This window comes from Pygocentrus nattereri, chromosome 13 (genome assembly GCF_015220715.1).
Source record: "Pygocentrus nattereri isolate fPygNat1 chromosome 13, fPygNat1.pri, whole genome shotgun sequence".
Taxonomy (NCBI): domain Eukaryota; kingdom Metazoa; phylum Chordata; class Actinopteri; order Characiformes; family Serrasalmidae; genus Pygocentrus; species Pygocentrus nattereri.
This window is the reverse complement of record NC_051223.1, coordinates 3,328,955-3,352,520: the sequence shown is the minus strand read 5'-3', so window position 1 is coordinate 3,352,520 and position 23,566 is coordinate 3,328,955. Positions and strand designations below refer to the sequence as shown.

The 23,566-nt window shown below is 40.9% G+C and overlaps 1 protein-coding gene across 1 annotated transcript in view; it reads right to left on the bottom strand.

Moving 5' to 3' along the window:
* The window catches only part of kcnh4b (potassium voltage-gated channel, subfamily H (eag-related), member 4b), a 103,913-nt gene that overhangs the window by 39,269 nt on the left and 41,078 nt on the right, over window positions 1-23,566 (bottom strand). Inside the window, exons 3-4 of the mRNA XM_017704502.2 lie at window positions 18,262-18,393; window positions 17,679-17,809 (exon numbers count right to left, since the gene is read on the bottom strand). Coding sequence (XP_017559991.1) covers window positions 17,679-17,809; window positions 18,262-18,393 — 263 coding nt within the window. The remainder of the gene's footprint in view (window positions 1-17,678; window positions 17,810-18,261; window positions 18,394-23,566) is intronic.

Sequence of the window (23,566 nt, the reverse complement as noted above, 5' to 3'; positions counted from 1 at the left end):
ATGCGGAGATTTCTCTTTGAGCTGCCTCAATGAAAGTTCTCTTATTTAACTGCCCCCCCTAAATATTATTAAGCTGAGAGTGGGGTGAGGTGAATCTATACTACAGATTTAAGAGAAGAGACGTACCTGAGATCAAGAGGAGATCTCACTTAGAACATTTGTCTTTCCTTTTATTGTACATATTTCCAATATTTGTGTTCTGTTAAATCCCAACCCTGCCCGGCATGGATCAGTTTAGATCAGCATGTACATTACACTGGGCTATGCTATTTCTTTTAGTAGGGTTCAGTTACTTTTGCTTCAATATCCTCATTAGCACTAGTAGCTAGCGATAGCTTAGTGACGAGGACCTAAAAGCCATTTAAAATTGCATTAAAAGTGCATTTCTTTGTAACTAAGTAGGTTTTCTGTTGCATACCTATAAAGCTTTGCTTAAAAGAGCAAATTCGCAACAGAATATTCCAAGAAGCAGAGGTAAAACTGCAATATGATGTGAAAAAAACAACATTTTAAGCACATTTGAGTACATATTTATCACACGTCCTTTTGAAAGGCAGAGCCAGCTCTCTGACATGCATGCAAATACATGCTCACAAAAAGAGAGAGAAAGGCAGATGTAATTCTGTTTCCACATTCACCCGCTTCACCTGCTTTCTGAAAGAAGGCTTTTGGAGTTGTGAGAGAGAACATCTCTGCCACTGAATGTGTGTGGTGTGCTTAATTTGTGTGCGAGTGTGTGTGTGTGTGTGTATGATTCATGTAAATCCAGCTCCTTCAGTGTAAATGATGTACAGTTCTTAGCATTAGCAGATTACTATAAGCTCAGTCTTAAAGGCTCATGTGCGGTAGCTGCAGATTTACGCTACATCATAACTAGAAATGACAAAACTCTCAGCTAACTTCTTATGTAACATTTTTTTTGCACGTATATCACACTAGCATTAGCCTAGCTAGGAGGCTACTGACCCAGCCTTACAGAACAGTCACATATATTTCACATGTGAAACGCTTTTTCATATGTGAACACAATTTCGCATGTAATCACACATTCTTACACATGTGATGACACATTTGTAACATGCGAAGTGTGCAAAAACCAAACAAAACCAGAGTCAGTTTCGGCTTTCTTTCCCTCCAGCTACTCGACTTTGCCTCCTCAGTTTTGAATCATTATCATCTAAACTTGCCACTGTAGCTTCTGCTGGCCGAATTGAACCGATTCAGTGGTGAGCAGAGCTGGTAGCATGTTTGCTAAGCTAATGCTAACCAGCTCCTCCTTCCTAGTTAGCAACACTGAAGCTTGTACACTGTGTTCGTTCATTTGACAGCCCTGTAAGCCAGGAATCAGCAAAAAAACTGAGTTTTAACAATAAATGGCCTAAAAAACACTGCAGTTAATGTAGCCTGTATCTGCTAGTTCACCCTTTAAGCCTGAAGGCTGCCTCGCAGACTGCTGGTCACCATAGCAACAAAGACAGCAGTCTCGCCCAGCTACAAGCTAACGTAAAGGCAAAGAGAAAAAGATGAACATCGATCATTTGGAGAAGAATGGACTTATTTGCATTTATCAGCACTCCAGCTGCTTTCCTGATACATTTAATCTGCAACAAGAACACTTAAAAGTCACTAGGCTGAAGTCAGCTTCTCGCTTGCCACCTTCTTGCTTAAATTGTCCCGTTCCACCTTAAATGGTGCCTGAGGTACAAGAATGTAGCTGCTGCACCATTTAAGGTGGAACGGGAAAATTTAAACCGGCGAATGAGAAGCTGACTTGTCGAATGGTGAGAGACATCTTACAAGAAACTGTTCTACTTCTGAGAAATTGCTTCCTGTCAGAGATGTGAGAAAAGTGGCTACAGTTGAGCTAAAGTTTAAAGCAGAACAAAATAAGTCTGCGTTTCCGTTTATACTATACAGTAATTTTTAGCCTATACTAGAGCATTAGCCCATATTAAGCCAAATTTACAGCCAAGATGGGTTGATTTTTGTTGAAAGGACTAAATGGCTCTTCTTTACATGTGGGTTGCTGACCCCTAGTGTAAGCGAACTGAATTTATTTGATTGTTTTTGATTTATTTGATGCGGTGGCACAATACCAACATAAACATTGGAGCAATCATTGAATAGCTACGCCATTGCGTCATCCCACTAAACAGTTCTGTGGCCCTGAGCATGGCTAGCTAACCGTGTCAGGAAAAAACACAGCGAGCGTGGGAGTTTGTAGGCATTCTGTATTGAACCATGTTTGTGTGGAAATGCCACTAGAAGAGTTACGCTGGGCCCTGCAGAGGAAAAGAGGCCTTAGATGCTCACGTGAGGGGAACATGCTGCACCAACATGTCTCAGAAAGGAAAGCATGCATTCAGAGCTAAAAAAATAGATTAAAGAAAAAAGCAACAACACTACAAACTGTTAATGAATATAGGGTTGGGAAATGCACATATTATATATAACTGGAGAATCATTTTACCACAAACTGGCAGTCTGACAAGTTACTGAGACACTCATGCATTGGCCAGGGTTCACCAAGCAGCTCCTACACCGTCAGGCCTTAGAAAAGTGCCTTCATCGTTTTTCTCTCATTGGCTGTTGCCTGAATCACTAATCGCTGAACATCTCACACTACAGCACTTGTGGACATTCTGAGTCAGAAAAACCAAACCAGTGTTCATCCACCGTATGATAACATGGGGGATCTGATCTTCTTCTGATCCAGAGCTGCAGAAGATTAGATGGCTAAAGATTGTCTTGTTTCCTCTCTCGGTCTTTTCTAATCAAGCCTAAATAGAAAACTTTGCCGGAAGGGGCAAATCCAGGGTAAAAGCGCACTAAAATCATGTAGTGTATGCCTGGCTTTTGTTCACACTGACCTCTGTAGACTTTAAGCTACCAGAGGGATCCAGAACTAGCATGCTAATATTCACTGCCATTTAGCATGATTAGCCTTAGTCAATCCAGCTTTGGTTCAGCATAGGGAACCCATTAATACCATACATAAATGCTTACACTGACACATATAAGAGCACTGTGTAGGATTTAAACTGACATATATGATGGCTTTCACCCATTCTTCCATTAAGAACGACCTTATATGCAGTTTAAGCAACAGCCAGGAAAATATGGCCTGTAGAAGTCTAATTCAGACTGAGTTAAGCTAAAAACGTGCCCAAAACTTAACTGATAGGAGTCTAATCACAGAATTTCTGCATTTCAGTAACCTACCTGAATTCAGTCCGGAAAAAATCATGAAATTTGGCCTGTGTGAAAGTTATGGGATATAGTATATTTTATGTTCAATTTTCAGTATATGGCAATCTCAGCAAATAAGTATAAATTGTGCACTAACACTGGCAGAACAATGGCAGATTAGTTTGTTCACCTGCAGAGGATGAGTTAACTCACTTTCACTTAGAAACAACAGAACATGTCATTTGACCCGAGGTGTCCAGACGTCGGCACACAACTCTGCTTACTTTTTCCTCATCAGGAGCTATGATAAAACAATTCTGGCAAACATCCAAGAAACCTCCACCAATTTATCCACCAATTACCAGTTATATATGGGGTTCTAAAACAGCCACACAAACAGCCTCACTTTTAAAGCATATTTGAAAGTTCAGTTAGAGGTCAGGGGTGGTCTAGACTTTGGCACTGCTTTGAGGTTTCAGCTCTGTACAACACTCTGAGCATTCCTAAAGAACGTTTATCTCTCATACATCATATGAACAGTTTTTATTTCATTTCATTTTTCTCACACAAGCCATTACAGGAGCATAAAAGTATTGCTATAAATAATGGAATGGTTAATAAATTAGGATAGCAGAATTTTCTAGTATTCAAATAATCATGAAAGCTTACAAATTGAATAGTAAATTATGTTTAATTATGCACAAACTAGCTTTTCTATTGTACTATTATGTGTCTGATAAACTCTACCAGATGGAGTATGTATATGTATATATATATATATATATATATATATATAAATAAAATTATATCAACATTAAAAATCATTGCTTTGTGTCTCGACCCGAGGCACAAACACCTGGGGTTGTACACATAGGACCTTTAAGAGAGCCACTAATCACATAAAAATCGGCATGTTTTATAACTTTTGACAAAAATATGCAGTGCATAGCAACATGCATATTCATGTATGCAGATCCATGTATTAACCATGGTGAGCTGTTTGAGGAAGGAAAGGATTGGATGACTTTGAGGATAATCTGGAAGAAGCTCTCCTCTAAACACCTGCTACTGCGCTCAACAAGAGAGCCCACCATCAATCTAGCATGCAGCACCACAGAAAGGGGGGATGGGGAAATGGGAAAACCCAGAGGAGAAGGAATGCCACGCGGAAGGGCAGCTAATGAGAAAACCACAGAATGTGGAGGTTTCCCGCTCTGAGGTTTTATTTCTATGGTAATAAGCTGCTATAGGTCCCCTTTTTCGATGGATTAGGGAGACATTTGATTTTGTATCTCTTTCCTAAGTGGCAATTCCATCAGTGCTGTAAGACCTTTGGATCTCATGTGCTAAGGGATGTGAGACAGCATTAACAATCAATAACCATCAAAACCTAATATGAGAGGCGCATCAAATAAATTGGTAGAATGAAATGAATGGAAGGAAGAAAGAAAGCTGGGAAGCAGCAGCAGAGACAGCGGAAAGTCTGCTTTATGAAAGGAAGGCTGAGACTGAAAAAACGATTTTAAAAGATTAAGGGCTCAAAAAAGTAAAGATAAAGTGGTGCAGGCAGGCGGGTTATGTTTCTCACTTATAAACGTTATTCCTTATAAGATTAACATTATTTCTTAATTTGTCATAATTGGCCATTGAAGGCAAGCTAAACCAGTGACGAGTAGCCTTAGATCGCAGAGGAACAAGCTAATGCTAATACTAATACATGGCATGTAAGAGCATTAAACCTTTTTAGTAAATTATGTTTGTGATTTTCTAAAAATTTTTTCCTCATTTTGTCTCTCATAGTTGAGGTCTACCTATGATGTCAATTACAGGCCTCTCTCCCTCTTAAGTGGGAGAACTTGCACAATTGGTGACTGACTAAATACTTTTTTTCCCCACTGTACATGGCATGTAAGAGCATTTAACCTTTTTAACATTAAAATGTTACCTTATGTTAAGCACACATGTCTAAGCATTAGAGTTGCCCAATGATTAAAAGTCATAATTAGTCATATAAGTTCATCACGACTAGCAATTAAATATCATCACCCCTAGTTAACAGCATTAACACAGTGCCATTAATGATTTATTGCGTTATCGTGTTATCTTTAACAGCTCTAATAAATATACCAAAGAAGTATTTATTAGATGTAACAGTTTGTGAAATGTGTTATCTGTAAGAATGTATTTATGTGCACTACATGGCCAAAAGTTTGAGGACACTCCTTCTAATTACTGAGTTCAGGTGTTTCAGCCACACCATTTGCTAACAGGTGTATAAAATCAAACACATAAACATGCAATCTCTATTGGCAAATATAGGCAGTAGAATGAATTACACTAAAGAGCTAAGTGGCTTTAAACATGGCACTGTCATAGGATGCCATCTTTGCCCCAAGTCAGTTTGTGAAATATCTGCCCTGGTCAATTATAAGTACTACTATTGTAGAATGGAAATCGTTTAGAAGCAACCACAGCTCAGTCATGATGTGGTAAACCACACAAGCACAAAGAGACGACCTATGCTCTGTTGCATCACTCACTACAGAGTCCCAGACTGCCCCTGGAAGCAACATCAGCACAAAAACTGTTCATCGGGATTTTCATGAAATGGGTTTCCATGGCCGAGCCAACTGCACTCAAGCCTAAGCTGGCCATGCCTAATGCCAAGCGACAGCTGCACTCTGGAGCTGTGGGAACGTGTTCTCTGGAGTGATAAATCTGGCTTCACTATCTGACGGTCTGACTAGTCATGTTTACATGCAGCCTACTAATCCGTTAATAATACGACTAATAGCTGAATTGGAATAGAATATGTCCATGTATTCATATTAAACGGAATAGTCTAGTCCGATTGAGGCCATTCGGAATAGAATTTCTATCCAATTGAACGAGATGGGTAATGCGGTAAATAATCAATAAAATGGAAGAATAATAGCCATGTAAACGCTCGAATCCAATTACATTTCCAATTACATTTCCAGCTTATGTGTCTCAGAACACGACGTCTTCCTCTCACTCTTCTTAAATAAGTATATGTGAGGTACATTTTTCTGAATCTGACATCATTTTAAAGTAATTAAAAACACAAGCACTGCTCACTGCTGCTCATCTCTCTCTGACTGGACCTCATGTGATGTTCGCTGTCATGGTAATGTCTACACTAAGCAGTACTCCGTGCATGCGTGTCATTTTGGATCGGATTCCTTGTAGTGAGCGTGTAAACAAAGATTTTCATCAGACTGCTGAAAAGAATGAGCAGATAAACACCTCAGTCTTGATCTGTAATAGGAATATATTCAATCAGATTGGGAAAAATGTTTGCATGTAAACATAGCTAGTGACAGTTTGGTGGATACCAAGAAAATGCTGCCTACCAGAAGTCATAGTGCCAACAGTAAAGTTTGGTGGAGGAGGGATAATGGGCTGGGGCTGTTCTTCAGGGTTTGGGCCCTTCAGTTCTAGTCAAGGATAATGCTAATGCTGCAGCATACATTGACATTTTAGACAGTTACTGTATATGCTTCCAACTTTGAGGCCACGGTTTGGGGAAGAGTTCATGTTCCAGCATGACTGTGCCCCTGTGCACAAAATAAGTTTCATAAAGACATGATTTGACAAATTTGGTGTGAAGGAACTCCAATGGCCTGCACAGAGCTGTGATCTCAACTCTACTGACCTCACAAATGCTCTCTTGACTGAATGGGAACAAATTCCCACAGACACACTCCATCATCTTGTGGAAAGCCTTCCTAGAAGAATGGAGGCTGTTATAGCTTTAACTCCTTATCAGTGCCCATGGCTTTCGAATGGGATGTCCAACAAGCTCATCTACATGTGATGGTCAGGTGTCCACATACTCTTGGTCATACAGTGTATCTGTCTATCTATATTCATACATACACACAAACACATACACAGTTCTAATCATTTAATTATATTCAAACTCAAAGACTGTGAATGTGTTTACCTGAGTTCACACATTATCTCATTTCAAACACAAATGATTATGAGGAGAATGTAGGCCTGCCTATCACAAAGCCAGTAGCCAAATCAAGGCTATAACTTCCCTCCACCAGAAAGTCTCTGAAATCTATTCCTGTCTTTTCCTCTCAGCCTGGCGGGCAGGCGCTTCCACCCCTCCATCCTCCTCCGTCATCCCCCGCAGCACACAAAGGAGTGACAGAGCGCTCTATTACCTTTACTTTCTCCAGCATCCATCCATCCTGTGCTCAGCCAGGCTCATGGATAAAAAAAGATTCATTCCCCAAAAGCTTCACTCCACCCTCCCCCCATCCTTCCTGCCTAAAAGCCCTGGCTAAGGCCAACACTGGCAGCTCATTTTAGTTTTATACTTTCATACACTACACATTCTCTCTCTCTCTCTCTCTCTCTCTCTCTCTCTCTTTCTCTCTCTCTCTCTAGCTATCATGCTTTTCTGCAATCCCCACTCCTATCATTTATGTCTGCTGTCTATGAATTAACCCTTCTCTCTCTCTCTCTCTCTCTCTCTCTCTCTCGCTCTAGCTATCATGCTTTTCTGCAATCCCCACTCCTATCATTTATGTCTGCTGTCTATGAATTAACCCTTCTCTCTCTCTCTCTCTCTCTCTCTTTCTCTCTCTCTCTCTCTCTCTCTCTCTCAAACACGCATCTGTTTATACTTGCTTATTTTGTAGAATGTCAGGATATAAAATCATACACATGCAGCTTATAAAGTACTGCACAACAATCTTAGACCACCCTTAATTTCATCTTTTTCATTTCCAGTCAAAATGACCATTAAGTATGAGTTAATCCGCCTGCATAAGGAGAAAGTCAAAGGAAAATAAAGTATACATATATATTCTACTTTTGCTTAGATTAACATCTAAGTAATGTATAAAAACACACACAGAACACACACAGGACACACACAGCACAAATGCAGTAGCCCAGTTGTTCATCTGAACATTTTGTAGGTCAGAGAGCACATAATTCTGCTGACAACAATCCAGAAAAAGGCTGTGGAAAAGGAAATGATTGGAATGTATGGGCCGCTGGTCTGCCATAGTGGTGACCTTTTGCAGGATAACCCTGTTTTAATAAACTGTAATTATATAGTGCCATGGGCATAATGTTTATAATGTCTTGAGAATAAAGTCAATTTTTCTGCCCACTGTTCTCTTATTGACTGCTTTTTTTACTGTGCTGATTTATTTCTTATGCCTGGTTTCATATACAAAAGTATTGGGAGACACACTGAATGCAGGTGTTTCATTCAGTCCCATTGCCACATGTGTATAAAATCAAGCACTTAGTCATGCAACCTGCCTTTAGAAACATTTGTGAAAGGATGGGTCGATATACCATGATCAACTGTGAGTGGCATCATTGAAAAGTGGAAGTGTTTGGGAAGCGAGCCTCCTCTGACATCAACATCAGCAGAAAAACTGTGGGCCGGGACCTTCATAGTGTGAGTTTCCATGGCTGAGCAGCTGCATGCAAGCCTTACATCACCGAGCATAATGGCAAGCGTTGGATGGAGTGGTGTAAAACACACTGCCACTGGACTTTGGAGCAGTGGAAATGCATTCTGTGGAGTGACAAATCATGCTTCTCTATCTGGCAGTTGCCAGGAGGACGCAGCCTGTCTGAATTCATTGTGCCAACTGCAAAGTTTGGTGGAGGAGGGATGATGCTATGGGGTTGTTTTTCAGGGGTTGGCCTAGGCCCACTAGCTCCAGTGAAGAGAAATCTTAATGTGTCAGGAGACCAAGACATTTTGGACAATTGTATGCTTCTAACTTTTGTTTTGGGAAGATCCTTTTCTGTTCCAGCATGATGTAACGCTGTGGTGGAGTGATGAAGAGGCAGACGCATGTGCGAAGACAAGCAAGATTTATTCGGGGCAAGGTCATGGTCATAACAGTCCAAGGTCAATGAGCCAAGATGAAGAGAACGGTGGGCAGACATAACGTAAAGAAAACACAGGATAAACACAACAGACAATACACTTCATTTCAAACTGCACAAACAATACAAAGACCAGCAAACTACTAGGAAAACAGGGCTTAAAAACAACAGGGATAACACAGGATAACAGGACACAAGTGGAAAACACAGGTGGTAACAATCAGAGGTGGAGTCTGAAAACAAGGGGGCTGGACTGGGAAGATAAACGAAAGCACATTGACATGTAAACAAAAGCACATGGAAGACCAAAACACAAGCACATGGATGACTGGGAGGGGCCAATAATGACACATGACTGAGCCTCGGTGCACAAGTTTGGTGTGAGTTTGGTGTGGAAGAACCTGACTGGCCTGCACAGAGCCCTGACCTCAACCCCATCAAACACCTTTGGGAAGAACTAGAACGGAGATTGTGAAAAATTACATCATGAAAGGCAAACATAAGCAAGTCGTTCAGCTTGTGCAGATCACCTGCTCTCCTACATCACTACTATTAAACAGGTGGACAATAGAGTCTCTAGCATTCCTTTACTAATTAACTCCTAATGGCCTTGACAATCAGGGAAAATGTATTGCTGAATAATTTATTATAAAAATTCTCTTCCAAAGGCAAGGTCAAAGAATCACCCCTGGTGTCCACTAGCACACAAGGCTATCAAGCTGGGATGGTAGCATGAGCAACCCTCAAGAAGTAAAGCACAACTACCTGTTTTAGAACTGCCGCTGATGTAGCGTCTTTGGCCAGCTCAACAGACTTGGAGGCGAATGCTAAACTGCCAATTCTGTTACGTTAGCTAATGGATGCCCACTTTGCCAAGCATGACAGGAGGCTAATTATGCTGTCTTGGATTCCTGGCAGTGGACGGCTGTGGCATTGCCAGGAATCAAACCTAAGACACTCCTGATAATAAGGACCGATTCTTAGACAGCTCTTTTATGTTTCATCATTTTGAAGTCCACACTTTACCGCTAGTCTTCCTGCATAACATGTACCAGGACAAGAGCTTACACAGTTAAACCTTAATGGCAAACTTTGGTTGTGCTAAGGATAATGTAGTGTGTTTGGGAATGTATTTGGGGTTTCTTGGGGTATGTTTGCTGGGGGACTTCTATTGTGAAGGCAGCATTGGGAGCTGCCATGTTCACCTCCAGCAGGAAGAACAGGTGTGGATGAGTGGTGTGGATATGCAGTGGGCCTTGTTCCCCCTTAGGCTGGGGGGAAAGCCTAGATGAACAGCTAACTTAGTGGGCTATTTTAGCATTCCGACCACAGTAAAGATGTGGCTGATCAATAAAGTACCCAACTTGTAAACAGTTGAGTTCCTCTCCCCTGCTTCATAGCCCAGACACTACAATAATTTAATTTTTATTACAAATGTCGCAGGACAGGTTTAATCTATCAATATAATATCAATCTATCAATATAATACCTGTGATCAAAGAAGTTCAGAATATTTGAATAATACCACAATGATGCCAAAACATAATTAAAAGGAGCTTTTCCAAAATTGCATACAATGATTCTGAATAGATCGCGTGATGTATTGGGCATTGTATTGGGCATCCCCCATAAAATGTTCATTAGTGCACTTATGGTAGAAAAAGTGAACATTTACTGATCCCTATGTACATTTTATTCTATTCTGCTTGAAATATGTCCCACGTTTATGTATTTAATTAGCATGTTGTGTTCCAATTTAGAATGACCCTCTTTATTTGTTTGTTTGTTTGTAGCAATTTATAATATGAAAACACACTGTCTTGCGATGTGAAGGATAGAGGCATGTGGCACTGTGTTAGAGCTTGTGTGGGTGGCAGACGGGGTGTAAACAGCTCCATCTGTTTGCAGGTGGAATCGGAAGCGAGGCTGAGGTGGTGTCCAGACGAAGGGGAGGCGACGCAGGCTTTGCCCGCGGAGGGAGCAGGTGTGCTGGGCTGGAACGAGCCCAAAGGCCCTGGGGTCCAGAGGAACAGCATGCCCCTGATAAAGCACCGGGGTGTTGTGCCTAGAGGCAGGTTCAGGTCAGAGGAGTATGTAGCAATAACACTGTTGGGCTTCATAAACACTTCCTGGGTCAAAAGGTCACTGTCTGTCCAGCTGATTTGAGTCCATTGGAAATGTGCTAGGAGATGAAATGTCACTTGAAAATAGTGCTGAATCATGGAAAGGAGACATTTAATAAGACCAACCATTTCATTAAAGCAGTTGTTTGCTAAAAAATAAAAAAAAATCCAAATCAGAGCAAGACCGAGAAAAAAGAACAACTTGAAAAAGTCCTCTTCAACATCAGGCCTTAGTCTTTATCTCCCTCCAATACAAATTACTGAAAAACACAGAAGAAGGATGCACGCTCTAAATTAATCCAATCAGTGTTTGATCTACGCAAATCCAACCAGTGCTCGCTCTACACGAATCCAACCAGTGCTCGCTCTACACGAACCCAACCAGTGCTCGCTTTACACAAACCCAACCAGTGCTCGCTCTACACGAACCCAACCAGTGCTCGCTCTACACGTACCCAACCAGTGCTCTCTCTACACGAATCCAACCAGTGCTCGCTCTACACGAACCCAACCAGTGCTCGCTCTACACAAATCCAACCAGTGCTCGCTCTACACGAATCCAAACAGTGCTCGCTCTACACGAATCCAACCAGTGCTCGCTCTACACGAATCCAACCAGTGCTCGCTCTACACGAATCCAACCAGTGCTCGCTCTACACGTACCCAACCAGTGCTCTCTCTACACAAATCCAACCATTGCTCGCTCTACATGAACCAAACCAGTGCTCGCTCTACACAAACCAACCAGTGCTCGCTCTACACGTACCCAACCAGTGCTCTCTCTACATGAACCCAACCAGTGCTCGCTCTACACAAACCAACCAGTGCTCGCTCTACACGTACCCAACCAGTGCTCGCTCTACACGGATCCAACCAGTGCTCGCTCTACATGAACCCAACCAGTGTTCGCTCTACACAAACCAACCAGTGCTCGCTCTACACGAATCCAACCAGTGCTCGCTCTACACGAATCCAACCAGTGCTCGCTCTACACGAATCCAACCAGTGCTCGCTCTACACGAATCCAACCAGTGCTCGCTCTACACGAATCCAACCAGTGCTCGCTCTACACAAATCCAACCAGTGCTCGCTGTACACGAACCCAACCAGTGCTCGCTCTACACGAACCCAACCAGTGCTCGCTCTACACGAACCCAACCAGTGCTCGCTCTACACAAACCAACCAGTGCTCGCTCTACACAAATCCAACCAGTGCTTGCTCTACACAAACCAACCAGTGCTCGCTCTACACAAATCCAACCAGTGCTTGCTCTACACAAACCAACCAGTGCTCGCTCTACACGAATCCAACCAGTGCTCATTCTACATGAACCCAACCAGTGCTCGCTCTATACAAATCCAACCAGTGCTCGCTCTACACGAACCCAACCAGTGCTCGCTCTACACGAACCCAACCAGTGCTCGCTCTACACGAACCCAACCAGTGCTCGCTCTACATGAACCCAACCAGTGCTTGCTCTACACGAACCCAACCAGTGCTCGCTCTACACGAACCCAACCAGTGCTCGCTCTACATGAACCCAACCAGTGCTCGCTCTACACAAATCCAACCAGTGCTTGCTCTACACAAACCAACCAGTGCTCGCTCTACACGAATCCAACCAGTGCTTGCTCTACACAAACCAACCAGTGCTCGCTCTACACGAATCCAACCAGTGCTCGCTCTACACAAATCCAACCAGTGCTTGCTCTACACAAACCAACCAGTGCTTGCTCTACACGAATCCAACCAGTGCTCATTCTACACAAATCCAACCATTGCTCGCTCTACACGAATCTAACCATTGCTCCCTCTATACGAATCCAACCAGTGCTCGCTCTAAATGAATCCAACCAGTGTTCACTCTAAATGAATCCAACCAGTGCTCGCTCTAAATGAATCCAGCCAATGCCCACTGTAAATGAATACAACTGATATCATCATCATGATCTCCAACAGCTTTATCGAGCATCGCATTTCATGTCCATATCATACAGCTCTAATTCTGCCTGAGAGTAACCCTTGTAGTGTCTGTATATGTTGTGTATAGTTGCATTATTGACTTATACAGCTTTTGGCAAGTGTATAATGAATCCTATAATTAACCAGTTCACACTGCTCCAAAGAAAGCAATAATCTCACATTCATACCCTTTTACTCAGCATTTTCAAACAGCTGTGAAAACCAGTTTCTGGCCTTTTTTAGAGGTGACGGGGTTTTGAAGCTAGCACAGCAGTCATCTTGATACAAAATCGCAGGGGAAGTATTACAGGGGCTCTTGAAGTGCCCTTAGCTTTGGCCAAAAACGTCAGCCTGCAATTGCCCCCCTGCCCTAACACCATAGCAACTGTGACATGTCTCCCGGCAACAGCTGCCACTACAGCAACCTCTCAGCCAACTTTGGGTTTGGGCACACAAAGGGACATCCATTGCTGTGAAATTTGTGCTGAATAGCATAATTAGTGTTTTTGATGGCTGCTAGCATTAGCGCAACACAGCACCCTTTCTTGCTGATAAGGAGGCACAGAGGTTCAGTAATGTTCAGTGTAATGTAATGCAGAGGTCACAGAGAGGAAGGACTAATAGGTAATTAATGCAAATACTAATTCTGATTCAAAACGTGCTAAAACATGTTTTTTTATATGCTACCTGACAAAATAAACACAATGAACTAAATAAAATTACACATCACATTTGAGCAGTCATATTCCATTATCCAACAATCATTTTGCTTTAAAAACACTATACCTTACGTTTACTGTAATAAAATAGATGAACACGCTATTTTGTCACTACCAAAACAATCAGAACACTTTACGAAACTTTACCAAATGTTTCAGTAGTGACTGTTCCAGTAGTGACAATTTTAGCTCATAATAGTAATACTTTTATTATTAAAACAAAAAAATTGTTGAAAATATGTGTTTTGATAGTGACAGTTCTTAATTTTCCTCAATGATTTTAAGACGTTGGGACACACATTTACTCCAAAATAATGGGATCTAATGCTCACAATGTGGCCATGAGGGACAGAGATGCATCTCACTTCTTTCTCTAAAAGGCTGGGGTGTGGCTAAAATAAGGCACCGCCCACATACTAAAACTCTGTGTTTCGGTAGTGACATGAAAATGTGAGATAGTGTTTTTTGAATAAAGTTCTTTTATTATATAAAAATTACACTCATTTTTTATTTTTCATATAATTTGAAAACATCAACAGAGTTTCATGACAAACCGACCGGTAGAAACACTCAAAAATTACTTTGACCAACTTGGCAAGCCATTTTATTGATTCAAATTTTGTATGTGAAATATTGGGAGTCTGAAGTCTGTTAGTTCATTCCATTAATATTTTTAATTTGTTATATTCATTCTTAAAAGTTGATTCACTCATTCACAGATTTTTATTACTGTGCATTGAATAAAGTCAGTCGTTCTTAATTCACAAAAATCATTTCTGAATCAAATGGAAAACCAAGTCATCATGAAACAAATCGATTCAAAATTCAAATTACATTAGCATCAAACTAAACCGACCCTTAAACATTTCTGGTTTGAATGGTATAAACTGATATATGCTTATAAGCTTCCTGTTTTAGGAAAATATACATTTTATGCATCATAAAAGACTAGCATTTACCAAATATGTCAAAAAATGACCAATGTAGATGCAGATACGCTGTGTTTTGGACACTGGTATGCTGGTCAACCAGTATGAACATGCTGGGTGACGAGCTAAACTAGCACCAAACCAGCATAAACCAGCTTAGAAAGTCATACTGGTCTAAACTGTGTTTCTCAGTAGGAAAGGTTCCTTGGCGTGTGTAAAATTGGGCTTGTTAGGTCAAAAAAGCTCATTCTAGCCAACAGTAAATCTTCCTCTATCCATATCTTCCTCTCTTCCAAATCTTCCATAACAGTGCTGACCAAATGCCGCCGTGCTATTCTGCCAAATCTTAACTGTCCGTGTCACTTCTGTGTCATATGGACAGCTGTGTTGGCTCCAGTGTTTTGGGCTATTGATTAGCAATTGTACACTTATCGTGTGACTCCAAGTCACACAGCTGTTCTGCCCTTCAGCCCAGCACTTAAACAAAATTGCTTCAGCAAATGATGAGATACACAAAGAGAACGTAAGCTGTTTTTTTTCAGGAAGAACATCTGCTAAATGACTGGATACAGAGCGAAGAGAAACGTACCCAGGCTGGAGAGTTCACAGACATTTTAAACGACAGAATGCAGGGTCAGTAATGCCAGTCAGTCAGGCTTTTCAACAAAGGTTGCTCAGCAAGCTAACAAGCTCCTGGCTAGCATTAAGCTGTAGGTTACATTTCAGAGGTTTGTCTATTTTCTCCTCCATAAATTGAGTGACTGAACATAGAGTGTTCATTTCTGTTGAAACTGACAACTTTCATGAGATCTTTAATGAAAAGCTCAGTTCTCTTCAGCCTTTTTCATTTGGGCCCCTCTTGTGGAGCGACAAGAACTGGCTAGTTGTCATAGAAAAGGTGCTTAAAAATCCAAAAATGGACCTAAAAACAGGCTCAAAATGCTGATAAGACTGTATTGCTGTGTTGATTTAAGCTTTTATAGTTTCTTGCCTTTTCTGCGTTTTTAGGTTAAAGCTGGTTATGAAAAATGCAAGAAGTAGGCTGCACATGGTAGTTAAATATGAAACCTTGGCAGCAATATTAAAACACTTACACATTTAATAACATCTACTAGTAAAAAAAAAAGCCCCAATGATCAAAGTAGCATTCCACTCAACTTCTGCCAAATGGTTTTACAACCATTCATTGCGACTACCAGCATAAGTGTTTACTGGCATAAGAATTCATGCAGTAGTTATGGGGGCAAGAGGTGAAATGAGATTGGGCCCAAGTAAACTGCTGTTGTTGAAACTCCATTCTCATGAACATTCATCAGCAGATTCACCAGTAGGTTTTTAAATTTCTTAGAAAAGTCGAACATCAAATCATCTATCATATCATAGATACTCCATCTATCATACTGAGGTGAAAAATTCACAATATATATTAGGGGTGTGAGGAAAAAATCGATTCTTAGAAGCATCGCGATGCGGGCGTGAACAATTCTGAATCAATTCACAAATGTCAAAAATCGATTTTCTAAATTTTAATGTATGACGTAATGTTGATGGAACGTAAAAGGCAGAACTTGGAAGTGGGTAAGTGCAGCACCTGGACAGTCTCTGGGAGCATGTAACAAAAACACTACTGGATGAGCGAGAAATCCGGCCCACTCCCACTGCGTTAAAAGTCAGGTTAGGTCAGGAGTCACAACCCAAATGTGAAGAAGAGCCGTTTTGTCCTTTCAACAAAAATCAAACCACCTTGGGAGCCACAACATTTAATGTCCAGTATGTCTCAGCATGTGTTAATGTCTTAATATAGGCTGAACAGTATAAATGAAAACAGACTTACTTTCCTTTGCTTTAAGCTTCAGCTCAGCTATAGCTGCTTTCCTCCCGTCTCCGCCAGAAGACTTTTCCTCAGAAGTAGAGCAGCTTATTGTAAAATGTCTCTCATCGTTCGACTGATTTACGAGGCTGAAGTCGCTTCTTGTTTGAATTTTTCCGTTCCACCTTAAATTCTAACTGAGGCGCTGAATGTAAGTGCAGCACTGTTTAAGGTGGAATGGGAAAATTCGAAAGAGAAGCGACTTCTGCTTCACAACTTTTTAGTGTTTGACAGTCTGTCGTTGCAGATTTAACGTTCCAGGAAATCAACTGCGCTGCTTATAAATGCGAATAAGTCTCTAAATGTTGGCCTGAGCTAAACCTCTCTCTGCCGTGTCGCTGCTGGCCAGGAGAGACTGTGTTGCTGGGTGACCTGCAGTCTCCGTATTGCTCACGTCCTGTCTGGCAGATATTTTACTGACACAGTGACCCCTGACTCTCTACAACTCGGCCAAATCCGGAGTTCTGAAATCACTAAAGAAAGCGGGCTGGACGGCTGTAACACGTGCTGCGTGGACGTCCATTATCACAGGATCTTATTTCAGCGTAACTGCGCATTTTATCGCAGATGAGTGGCAGCGGCGTCTCATGAGCTCCAAGGAAAAGCAGCGAATGAGTCTTCAAGTCCACTCACCACATCACTCCCATGTGTTTTATTAATAAAACATATTGGAAGTCATTTCATTATAGATCAGTACAAATACTTTGCTTTAAAAGTACCAAGTCATCACACAGTGAGAAAAAAAAAGATGCAGCGATAATCATTTTATTATCGCATCACGGCCTTCTGAATTGTAATCGAATCGAATTGTGAGGTGCCAAGAGATTCCCACCCCTATTATATATATATATATATTATTATATATATATATATATATAATATTGTTACATCTATGCATGATTACACCCCTGACTATAGTGTTAATATATAGTTAGACAATTAAAATGAGTATGTAGTGAGGAGGAGTAGTAATCAGTGCTGTAGTGTACTGACCCCGCCCAGGTTGACTTCGTTCTTGCCCCCACGGGAGAACTGACTGGTGATGTGGCAGAGCACGGTGCGTCCTCTCCGTCGGGCCTCACTCAGACGAGAGCTCCCGCTCTTCCTGCTCTGCCTCTTCTCATCTACACACAACACACAGCATTTAAAGGAAAACTATGTGAACTCTTTTAGTGCTAGCAGACACAAATAGTTCTGTATTGTATCATGTTTAAGCTCATTGTCGGTCTATTTTGCTCACTATTTACAGGTCTTAGGTAGTCTATATACAGTACATACCTACAGTGTTGCTTTAACGTGTACAGTGTTGAATTAAGCGTTCTCCTCACTTTTTTCGATATAATATGTTTGAAATGGTATATAAACATTGCCAAAGTTTCAAAACACATCATTCACTGCTGGGCATACAGTCCAAATTTGAAATATCTCTTTGAAAACGTTTTCAATTAATCCAGGGAAACCAACACATTCACATACTTTTGTTCCACCATCACACAGCAGAGATTTGTGTTCATAGCAGCCTAACTTTAGAACCTGGAGCAAATCTATAAACTAGTCAAGCTCCTTATGATCGTACCGTCTCTCATGCTGCTGTGGTGACCCTTGCCGTGTGTGTCCGTGATGTCTTTGAAGGAGAACAGGAAGAGCACCATCTCTCCTTTCTCATTTTTAATGGGGACGATGTCCAGTAGACACCAGAACGAGGTTCCTGCAACAAAACGCAGAGAAAATGGGGCATAATGAAATTCATGTGCGGAGAAGTTAATTATTTAATGGCTCTTACTATGAGTGCCCTTATCTGTAGCTGAGATGTCCATTTTTGCATGATTCAGAGTTGTTTGATGTGAAATGCCCCATCCTAGAGAAACAGGCTCAGAAATGTTCTCGGCCTTCAGAGACAGCCCAAGTATCATGCCTGTATTTACAATCTGCAGGTATTACAGTATTACTCTTGTTTCATTGTTACATTTTGGGTGGAACCCAAAGGGTTCAACTCTTGAGAGGCTGTGCAAAAACTTGGGCAGTTAGGAATTGTTTTTCTCTGTGGTATCTAGGTAGGTAAGGCTAAGCTAACTCCCCTATTGGCTAGGACTTCAAGAGCTGAAAAGAAGACCTAATACTTTAGATTAACTCTTAGTGGCATAGGCACCAACTATGAGGGGGCATTGTGTCGTTCGCTCCCCCCAAACTAAAGAAGGGCCAATTCTAGCGCAAAGCTGGAGCAAACCCAGAGTAATGAAACTGCATAGTACAATCTGCAAACAGCTGCTATAGTAAAATGCAGTTAACAGTAGGAATTTTAAGCATGCAGGGCCGCTACAGCAATCAGAAAAACTGTTTTTGACATACACATATTTCACAAATTGAAGCTCTAAAAGTCACGATTCATCACTGGAACTGTTCACATTGGTGGTAATAGGAACTAGACAGCTGCAGCATTTAATGCTTCTTAAAGCTCCCTCACAGGATGTTAACACACGAAATGGTTATGAATTCCCCTTTTATAGGCCCTCAAACATTTATGATAATAAAAGGCCAAATGGTGAAATTTAAGGCCAGAATATGAATATGACCAATACCAGACGCTAAATTGCAACGTGAAAGAAAAATGCATTGTTCTAATGCTTATATATTTGATCATATCATTCGGCTACAATGTTAAGGTCCCATGCTGTTTTAAAACACGGCACTGAAAATTGGAGGTTGCAGCGGAGGTTTTCATATTGAACAAATCTTTCTTTCTAAGGGATTTCCCTTGGTGGCGTGTGTTGTTGGCAGCAGGGCTTTTGCTGGAGGCTGGGGATTTCTGCCAGAACCCTGTGTACTCAGCCTCTATACTGTCAGAATTACAACACAACATTGGTCTGCCTAGCCCAATGCCTAGCCACCGCCACAGATACTGTCAAATTATGAAAGCCACAGAAAACAATGGCCCTATGTGTTTGGAAACACTGAATGCTAGCATAGAAACTAGCAAAATTTCAGGACACCAAGGACATTCTAAGACTAACATTACAAACTAGTTCAATATAGGATCATTTGAATGCTGAAGTACCTGCAATAGTTTTCTTGCTTTTAGTCTATTTCATATATAAGGTAAGATTAGATAAGAGATAAGATAAGATAAGATAATCCTTTATTAGTCCCACAGCGGGGAAATTCACAGTATTACAGCAGCAGAGTGATAGAAGTAAGGCACTCGGTAATAGAAACGGGAAACAGTATAAACATTATAAACATTACAAATAATAAAAATTAAAGTTAAATCTCTAGACTATTTACAACAAAATAAGAATAAGAATAAAAATAAGAGTTGCAGAAGATCTGTATTGAACTTATGAACATATTGCACAGTGAAAAATATTTACATTCTGAATATAAGTGTATATTGAATGTGTGTATATTGTATGTGTGTGTGTGTGTGTGTGTATATTGTGTGTGTGTGTGTGGTCTACTGGGAGCAGTGCTGGTTGAACAGTCTCACAGCAGCGGGAAGGAAGAACCTGCGATATTGTAGTTTAACAGAGACCACATTACCATAGCCGAGAACACCATATGTTCAGAATCTTAAATCCAAAGCTCGGTCTCATCAGCAACATTCGGGGGAGGCACTGAAATGTTTGTCACTTCACTTTCATTAGATAATATTGACATTTGTCAAAAACTATGTATAGAGACTGATCTCCACGACACTATGGGGCAGCTGAGTAGTGATAATCTACAGATTGGCTGCTTGTAATGTTTCTCTCCAGAAATTAGTCATATGATAAAGGCGTGTTGGTCAATGGCTAGAAATGGCTAAACGACCCAGTACACTACAGTCACTAAGTTTATATTACGCCATGTCAAGAGCCGAGCTAGTAGCACAGTGTCTACTCTGTTTGCAATGGGAACAGATAACGACTGTTCACAGTTGACTTGTGTGTTCAAAAATAACTACCAAGGCCCACAGCGTCCATGGATGAGGTCTGGTAAAGAGACAGTGACTGGATCAGATGCTATCTTTGCTATGGGTTACTAAAAAGACTTGTATTTTGGTGTACTGGACGAAACCGTTCAAGAAATCTGTGATCAGTTTCAGGAAAACGACATGAAAAGCCTAATCGCACCAAACTACATTCTCAGCTCTAGAACACACACTGTTTGTATTTTATTTATAGGTTACTTTATTTTACTGATGTAGACCCAAATATATAGTTGACTGAGATGGCTTGCCACCTCTGATATAGAGGTCTCAAACGTCAGCCAAGCTGGGGCCTTATATATCTATTATTTATCTCAGTGTATGAATACAATCAGAAAAAACACAAACTCTCTTCAGTTATGAATGAACCATCTCTCCTGGGCCTAAATAACTCTAATGGAACATATCCAGTTTTCTCATAGATTTAAAGGATTTATTCATTACTATCTGTTTTGGCTTTCCATTATGAGTCCATTAGAAGGGGTTAGTGCCTCCTGCTGCATGTTCTTTCATCCTGGGTCCTAAGCCCTAATTAGTGCCAAAACTGGGTTGCAGATGTGCTAGTTAACGTTCCACCCTCTACTGTATGAAAACACAACTACGTGAAGCCTGTTTGCCATAGGCAAGGTGACGGAAGATGAAACGGTGTCCCATATTCATTACAGTAGCTGCTGCTCAAAGAAGGGAATTGCTGTGTGGTTCACATGTTAATATGAAGTCCTCAGAGTGGTATGGAAAAGTAAGGAGTGAAGGTCTCTCTCTCTTCTTCTCTCACTCTTTTGTGCTCCACCCACTCCATTCTTTCATTGCTATTGTTGCTAGGCTGAACAAGCTGTCATGGTGTCTCTCTGGACTACATGCCCCATTTACCATTGGCTCACATTGGCTTCAGCTTCACCCTGGCTCTGCCCACTCATGATCTATTACTCTTGCAGCTATAGTCTCGGGACTTACATATGACTCCGGTCTCTAGTTGCTGGGGTGTGAGTTGGGTCTCGAGTCTTTAGTGGAGAATTTTAATTAAGTCTCATTTCTAGATACAGGCATTTCATTATAGAACAATAAAATCCTGTCAGCTTTGACATGGATTCAAATAATGAGGCTTTCTTAAAGGAAAAAAAAACGTTAGGCTATGTTCAGACTGACAGCCCAAACCCCAAATCCTTTTTTGGCATATCCAGATTGTATCCAGATTGATTATGATAGTGTGAACAGCAAAAAAAAAAAACACATGAAATCAGATTTTTCCAAATCAAATCCAAATCATATTGAGAGCTGGTTTATAATGCAATTCCTATTGGTTTTGTCTGATTTGAAGTGCGATCAAACAGCTGTTTCAAACATCTTGCAAATAAGTGCAGACATTTGTTTCCAAAGACCTGATTTGAGAAACAAATCTGATTTGCCTGCAGTCTAAACACAGCCTTAGCCTGAAGGAAAAAACTAAAGCGTTACATGTAGAAAATCTGGTGTTTTGAAGAAACAGCCCCAGATATCAGGCACATATTGGTCCGCTGGCTTGATAAGGCTGATACCCCACTGACTGCCACTGCAGGTCAAATTCCGGACCAAATTCCTGTGTACAAGGACTAACTATTTTTCAATCTTATCAAATATTTTAAATGCTCATAGTCTTTTAATTTGGAAAATGAACTAAGACAAATATTACAAGCAATTGCGAGAAAGAGAAAAATGACCAGGCCTGATATTAAATGATTTAGTTGAAAATGTTGCTGATAATTAAAGTTATTAACTAAACTAATGTATAAAGGCTAATGAATGAAGTGGGAAGCGAGTGATGAAAGTGGCATTTTGTCTAACACTGCTTAATCAGCAATGGGCAACCAGGGAAAGGCTGAGCAATAAGCCAGAGGGCTGTCAGCTTTGCTCTCGGTGGGCCAACAGTGGCCGGCTATCTTCTTGCTGTCTGGAGCAGAGCAACTTGATATGCCTGGTTAGTCTGTAGTTTGTTTAGAAAGTATGATAACTAGCTGGCATAACGTTTTTTAAGTTCTAAAGAAATGTGATCTGTAAAACCTCAGCTAGGTAAGCTAACAACTTTAGCTAAATAAGCTATTGCGCTAACTAGCATACTTGTTACATACTTGTTATCCAAACTGTTTCAAGTTGTTTTTCCTCTTTCCCTTACAAACTGCATCTGCTGCATGTAGTGCTCCAGTTGTGTCCTTCATTGTGGATAAAGGGCTTGTTATCTGATGCTGTATTGAATCTGACGCCACTGTGAGCTGTGGAAGAATAGCCTTTCGGTAATGACTGCTCATTACCGCAGCAAAAATGGCAGGCAATGTAAGGTTGGGAATGAAAGGTTTCATTCATTTACTGCTGTAAGGTTGGCTGGTCTAATTTAACCACTTTCATTCACGTTTTTTCTTCTGTGTCTAGTCCAAGTCGGGTCACAAGTCAGTCAGCACGTGATTCGAGTCGCAGAAGTTCGAGTTCGACTAAACTCTGGGAAGTCAGAGCTTGGAATCACATAATTTTTGGCATGTTTGAGCTAAACTGTGGGGGGAACAACCTGAAACAGAAACCATTCAAAGTTTCTGTTGGTTCCTGATGGTGTCTGGTAGTCAGTAACAGTATTTTGAGTTTTTTTTATTATTTAAAAATTAGCTGTACTTCAACTACTGTTGATGGTTTTGAGCAGCTATATTACTACGTCTTCCGAACTCAGACCTGACATCTCAACTTTCTGAGAAGGAATTCCCAGCTGATGGAGTGTTTTTGGAGGTTGGCGATATCAAATTCTGAGCTTCAGTCAAACACACCTATATAGTCTGACCTCTCAGTTTGTTTTTGCAGTTTGCAAAGTCCTACAGCTCATCTTTGCATTTCTTCTTCCTTACAGCTATACTTGTTTCCATTTGCTTTGTGTTTTCTCTGTTTTGGACATGGACTC